This window comes from Fusarium coffeatum, assembly GCF_003316985.1.
Source record: "Fusarium coffeatum strain FIESC_28 chromosome Unknown BRIP53273_contig_216, whole genome shotgun sequence".
Taxonomy (NCBI): Eukaryota; Fungi; Ascomycota; class Sordariomycetes; order Hypocreales; family Nectriaceae; genus Fusarium; species Fusarium coffeatum.
In genome coordinates this window covers 63,838-70,749 of record NW_022158009.1, presented here as the reverse complement: position 1 = coordinate 70,749, position 6,912 = coordinate 63,838, and the positions used below count along the sequence as shown (strand labels likewise).

The 6,912-nt window shown below is 49.3% G+C and overlaps 2 protein-coding genes across 2 annotated transcripts; one reads left to right on the top strand and one right to left on the bottom strand.

The window, feature by feature from the left end:
* Positions 1 to 959: 959 nt before the first annotated feature.
* On the bottom strand, positions 960 to 2,224 carry FIESC28_08892 (uncharacterized protein; the record flags this gene model as incomplete). Its single annotated transcript, XM_031163029.1, has 3 exons — positions 960 to 1,903; positions 1,965 to 2,025; positions 2,093 to 2,224. 3 exons carry the CDS (start codon positions 2,222 to 2,224, stop codon positions 960 to 962), a joined length of 1,137 nt encoding a protein of 378 aa, XP_031012922.1.
* A 2,605-nt stretch (positions 2,225 to 4,829) lies between these two features.
* Positions 4,830 to 6,368, top strand: FIESC28_08891 (uncharacterized protein; the record flags this gene model as incomplete). The annotated part of the gene is made up of 1 exon (XM_031163028.1): positions 4,830 to 6,368. One exon carries the CDS (start codon positions 4,830 to 4,832, stop codon positions 6,366 to 6,368), a length of 1,539 nt encoding a protein of 512 aa, XP_031012921.1.
* Positions 6,369 to 6,912: the final 544 nt, after the last annotated feature.

Here is a 6,912-nt window from a genome sequence, read left to right as displayed (position 1 = left end):
AAAAGGGGGACGAGTTTTGTGCTTTGCTTCGCCATTCCCAAGATAGAACAGGAAAAAATACAGGGGGACTAAGCACCGCGCTATTGGGCTGAGGGTATCACGACAAAGACTGGCGGTGAGGAGACGAGACTGTACTGGTTCAATCGCTGGGTTTCCCCCTCTTGCTGCGGAGCCCTCCCCGCAGGTATGAAGCAAATCCCTCGTTGTGGTTATTTATTTGTATTGGGCTGGGTAAAGATTCTGTAACTCGGGACGACGATGAACAAGGAGAAGGTTTGTTCGATCTTCATGCGATAGGCACGTGGATGTCCATCAACGGGATTCCCTTGTTTCATGTGCCAAGGAGGCATTTCCTTTGTCCTCTTGGCGTCTCAATGGGAGGGGCTATGAGTTCATAGTAGAGCCAGAGATGCATTGTATGTGGTGTTGTAATTACGGTGAACGTTTGGCAGCATTGAACCGATTACTTCCTTTATCACTCGAGGAGTTGGAGTTTTGAAAGTCGTGAAACCCAACTTTGCTCACATCTTGCTCCAGGGTAGTCTACAGTCCAAGACTGGGATGGATACCTACAACTACATCTTGGAGACATCATGCAAGCGTCAAGTACACCAAGATATTGATGAAGCTCAATTACTGGCTAACCTATCTACTTTAAAAGTACTCGAGCAGCCATTGGCACCACGTTCCTGCACTAGAATTGTAGTTCATCTTTTGGACTCGACCATGACATGCATCTGCCAGCGTTGGTGCACGACGTAAAATACCACCATATTTACATCCCAATCCAGCACAATGCAGAAGGTGCGTCACAGCGTAGCAAACATATCAATAGCCTATGGCCAACTGTAAGCTCCATCAGAAGCTATCGCTTGAAGTTTCTTTGAGGCCATCTTCTCTCCCAATGGTGGTTCGTTGGGCATCAACTCGAGCCTGAGTCTAGGGTAAGCACGAGCGAATCAATGGCCATCGATATGGCCGTCCTGCTCCCAAACAGGGAGATCAAGGTCGACTACGATGGGCTTGTTGAATTGCTTTCCTCCGACATGTGGATATCGACTCTTCATGATCGCCGCATTAACAACAAATGTTTCTCTTCGACCCATTCTCCCAAACAGAGCTACCTGATCGCTCCGTGGCGAAGCGGGATCACCCCCTAATCCGATGGTTCCATGAGAAGCATGACTATCTGTAGGGTTAGATCCGAATGCATATGAACTCATTGCTGACTCCTTGGGGCGATTGATGCCGGTTACGTCAGAGTCTCCTGTACTTGTTCCATAACGGCCTGGATGAGAGCCATCGTTGTCGAGTGACGGCGCCTTCTTTCCTGTCAGATCTACCAGACAGATTTTGTTGTTACCTTCTCCAGGGTCCTCCCAGCGCACGACACTCTTCTCTTGATAGGCAACATTCCGACAACTTAGATCCCACATCACTCGCTGAGCACCTCTTCCGTCATGAATATGGCCACAGACTGCGAGTTGTGGCCTCACTCGCCAAAGCGCTTGCCTTAGAGCTTCACAGCCAGTAGCTCGTCGCTCATCTGTCTCATCGCAATGCATTCTCGGAGGCGTGTGTGTCACGACGATATCTGTATCAAGTGGTATGGACTCCCAGAGCGACGTCAGGTCTGACCAGTTGCCAGGATTCTGAGGAGCGTCATAATAGAATGCCCACAGCCCGTGTCGCGGAGAGTATGGTGACCCAAAGACCTTGAAGTGCGTACGCGGCCCCGAAGGCGATGTGAGGCGGACGTTGGCTGAGCCGTGGGCGAGATACGTTATCGAAGGCGAAGAAGTGAACAGTCGTAGACACTCGTCATCAGACTGGGGGCTCTTGTTGTGAAAGTAAAGACCATGCTCGGCGTAGAACTCCCGATCTAGAGTGATATCATGGTTGCCTGGAGTTTGAAAGGCAAGTTAGACACTTCTCGACAGTCATGAAGTCTTGAAGAGCCATACCAGCGATGACAATTTTGGCCTCAAAGTCCTGCTTCTCTAACCAAGCGACTGTTTTGGAAAGCTGAAGATGTATCAGCCTCCATCTCGTATGTGGCCGTCAAGAACATTTGTGAGTCAGAACTACAGACCTCAGCATGGCTCCCTTGATTGCTCAAATCTCCTGCGTGAATGAGGACATCGCCCTTGGGCAGTTTAACTTGGCAGTTGTGAGTGTCCGAGATACAGACTATTCTAGTCCTTCTCCTCATTGATGTTGTCATAATGTCGTCAAAAGCAAAGCCAATTATTCAACGGGCGAACCCAAGGAAACGGTTGACTTTGGAGCAAATTCGAGGAACCGAAAGTGTAATCACTAGCGTTGATCTTCAGTGGAGTTGTCTAAGACAATTGCTCTTCTTTTCAGAATACGGAAATCAAGCTTATGTCAAGTGGCCGAGGTGGTTTCTTTTTCCTCTGCAAGGGAGACTCTCGGGGGTATCTGCCAGACGGGAGTAACCGTTGAAGCACGTTTCGAGGGCGTCTTTTACTTGATTCTCGTCCTTATGAGGCTCTCGCTTAAACCCGAAATGCGAGGGTGATGTGCAGGCTGCAGATATGAGATATGGTGGATCAAGCCTATCGATGATATGCTGCTGAGGGACCACCAAAGGTTCATCTGATGATTCTAGAAGATGACTTTATCATCAACAGAACACCCAAATGTAACAGAGAATTCAAAGATCAAGGAATACTCGGATAAGAATGCTACGTAATTTAAGCATGACGGAGGTTGCAAGAGTGAACCGAGATGCTGGAGAAACAAGTGCCGTTGGAATCTGTGGGACCGTTTCACGGACACAATACAGTGCACAGACAGTGCGCCGCTAATTTGAACGCTAGAAAGACCCTAAATGGCAACCTCTTCACGCTCTGAGGCGGCCAAGTTTCTTCCCGCTTTTGCTTGTTTCTTGGTCTGTGAATGACTTCATTAAAGAAAGCCTCATGCAAGTTTGCTGTCAAAAAGAGTGTGTCTGTCTGTTTGGGCCCCCTTTCCCATATAACTAAATATGTGATTCCTCGTTTAGTTGACCCCTGTTGACGTGCAATTCAACAGCGTTGCATAAACCAAGGCGATGATGAATTATAATATGTCCCCTGTCGCTCAACACAGGGGCCAGCTGATTGACAGTCCATTCCCAGCGCAACGGTCCAACCATCTTGGAGGGAATCTAATCTCGGTATCATCCATTTGAGTTAAAGCACGCCGTTTTTCTGCCTATAGCAGGTCAGTTAGCGATTAAAAAAAAAAGACAAACAAAGCATTGATCAAAGGACTTGACATCTATCACTTTTTGTCTCTCTAGCGCATGAAGCGCTGACGTTGCCAGAATAATTCCGTATGGGGTATACCTTGCTTCAAACCAAGAAAAGAAAATGAACACTGACTGACAAAACGACTTACGAAAAAAAGCAACGAAATTTCAGGTAAAGACGTGGACGTCCACTGTCGGGTTCCTTCATCAAATTGGCCCGTTGCTCTTCCCCCCTGCCCAGTGGCTTTCTGACCCCGGCGCGGCTTATTCTCATCAGGGGAAACCATGAATATTCCCCTTCCACTCGCTGGCTTGCAGTTATCTGTGCGTCGACAGCATGATCCATCCCATTCTTTTTGTTGCTGCCCATTGAGCAATTAGAATGAAACAAACGGCGCCGGCAGCTAAGGGGGACCGCCTTGGGAGTTAGGGTCTTTCAATCAACTGGCCTTCAATCAATATTCCGGCTTGCGGCCTTTGGTCATTGTACATGAAGCGTGGCGCAATCATGGATTCTAGTTTGGCTTCTTCCAGCCATTGGTTGAATGCTTTAGCCACGAGATACCCGATCAGATCCATCCAATCCATCAACCACACCGCTGATGCGTAGAGCTATCACTATCTGCAGTATGGATCCTATCTTTGTCAGGTGCAAATCAAGCGACAAAGCTCTAAACCTGCCTAGTAAAGAATGTCTCTCCATCATCACAAATTTCATATCCCATCTCAAGCCACTTTGACTGTTCCTTTGACAATCCCTGCCTCTTCTCTACTGTATTTCCGTCCGTGTCCACTTAGAGCTCGCTGAGTCCGTACAGGGGGCTTTCCAGGGGATCTAGCCCGCCCGGGTGAGGGGCCGTGCAGTGGATGTACCTAGTGGCAGCGCCGTTCAGGTGCCATTTATTTGCACACCAACACAGTGTTAACTTTGCCGCAGACCAGCCCCCTCATGGCAATTCTCTCTCGCCTCATCTTCTGTCCTACCTTCTCTTCTCTCTGCACAGCTCTCTCGGAGCCCGACGCGCCTCGATTTACCAAAGAATGATATCTTAGTGACGACGATATCTTTCAACGTATCGCTGGCCGTCGATAGTTTCTTTACTCTACTCCATTAAAAGTTATCACTTCTTCATACGATCTCTCTCCACCCCTTAACTTGCCGGATCCCCTCGTTAGCCGCCTCGATCAACCTTCGCACTACCGATTGTGTCCTACAAACACTACCTTTACTTTATCTAACGGCTACTACTCCGAAATCTGCCGGCTTTAATCACGATATCGCTCTCTTTCCGTCTTAAAAAACATCGAAACACATACCTTTCTTTTACCGCCTTGCGCGCCGCCAAGTCATTCCTAGGAGGTCGCGGGCGCCATCGACAAGGCGACAATGGCTCCAGCCCCGACCTCGACCGAGAATATAACCCCGCCGCGTAGCAGTCATGGGCATAGAGATTCATGGGGATACAACTTGTCCCAGAAGGAGGTATGAAGCTCTGCATCTTAGGATGCTGTCTACAGCTATTGAGGTTGCAGGGGCTAGTTGCTGACGATTGGTTAGGATTTTGATAACGATATGAATGCTGTGACCAGTCACGACTTCTCTCAGAGGAACCATTTCTCTACCCAAAATGGCAACTCCAACTCCTACCACTCTGGAATGGACCGAGTAGGTCGCAAAGTAAATTCCCACGACAATCTTTCGAGTGCAAAACTTCACAACTCCGTTGACGGAGCCGGAGCTCGTCATATCACTGAATCCAAGACAAGCCCAGCCTTGAATGGCGGCTCCTGGGAACAAACATATGGCCCTGATGAGGCCGAAGACGAATACAGTCGCAATGCTGTGCCTATCGATCAACCGCCTATCGAGGAGGGTTCCAAATGGATTCACCGCGACAAATTGGCAAGGATAGAAAACGAAGAGCTTCAAGCTGCCGGTATTTATATCCCGAGACCTCGTAACCAGAGTAAGCAACGACGAAGTGACCGAGACCGAAGCCGAAGTGCTATACGTCGGGGCACAGACGCATCTGAGACCAGATCTCGCAAGAACTCATCTGCTGTCGATGCGCGAAGTCCCGAGACTACAGGCGAAGCCTGGGATTTGAGAACTCCAGAAGAGATTGCTGAGGAAGAAAGCAATGCTTACTTTCATCCAAACAACCATAAAGGAGGCTCTCGCATTCCGGTTGCCAAGGTTAGTCCAGTGCCCATCAGTATTGATCGTTTTGAGCGAGCATCCATTGCTACGAGAAAGACGAGCTCGAGCCCCGAAGATGAACGGACTTTGACAAATGAAAAGGCTCGACCTGGAAGCGCACATATGATGAAGGGATCCGATGCCATGTCGATCAACAGCAACTTCAACAGTAGCTTGCCCGCACCAAAGCGAGCGGCTACCGATAATCCCTCGCCCAAGAAGAACGCGAACGGCCCACGCAAAACATCTGGTCCTTCGAAGACAGGCACGACCGGAACCACCAGGCCAAAGACGAGATCTGGTTCTATTGGAAATAGCATCTCTACTACACGACCTTCAACTCGATCTGGCGAGTTGTCTGCGGCGACTAAGGCTCCCGAAGGTGACCCTCCATGGATGATTAATTCTTATAAACCTGATCCACGACTGCCCCCTGACCAACAACTCTTGCCCACGGTGGCGCGCCGCCTACAGCAAGAGAAGTGGGAGAAGGAGGGTAAATTCGGCGATGTCTACGATAAGGACTTCCGGCCGCTCAACGACAACGCTTTGGGCAAAGAACATCGCGACCAAGCGGATAGATCTGAAGAGGAGAACGAGCGGAAAGAAGAAGGAAACGGACCAGAGGGTGAATGGCCGCTCAAGCTGGAGCCTGTCAGGAGCCCAACACTTCGTGCTGGAGGTTACTCCACAATGCCCAAGATCTCGGATAAGCCTCTTACCAGTCCTCTCCCGAGCCCAAGGACACCTCTTTCTCCCAACGCACCTACTTCGCCCAACGCACCGGCTCCAGAGCAACCGAAAGAGGAGCAGTCTACTGAGCCTCCTGTGCAAGAACCTCAGCGTCCTCAACGCCAACAACCTGCGGACGACGATAGCAAGGGAGGCTGCGGATGCTGCGTGGTCATGTAAGCCACTCATACATACACCAAATTGTCGATCGAACCACGATACCGAGAACACACTCCTTACCGCACGTGCCTGAGAACACCTTACGACGTAACGAATTTCTTTTTCGAATTGTTTACATTCAGCCACTGTGTTACACCATATCATACCAAACCAGTCTGCCATCTGGTTAGCGACGCAAATTTCATTCCCTTTGTTCTACTTATTTCAGCGATTCGTTCCGCCCCTTCCGAACAAAAGATAGCGACCTTGTCACAACGACACATCCGATAGAGGAAAGTTCATGGATTCACCGACGTGACGGGCTCATTCGGTGAGCTGCCCGAGTCTCTGGTGAAGCAAGGGCACACATGTCTTTCCTGGAGTCCTTCATTACATGTATTTAATTTCAGGCGTTCGAGCTTCCTGCTTTGTCTTTTGGTAACTGATAACCGTTTTGTCGTTGAAACGGTATTTCTTGCTATATTCTTGCCCATGGAGAAGGAGTACAAATGGGGCGGATTGATAGAAGGTGGTTTTTTGATGGTGCAATTCTACAGACTTTGAG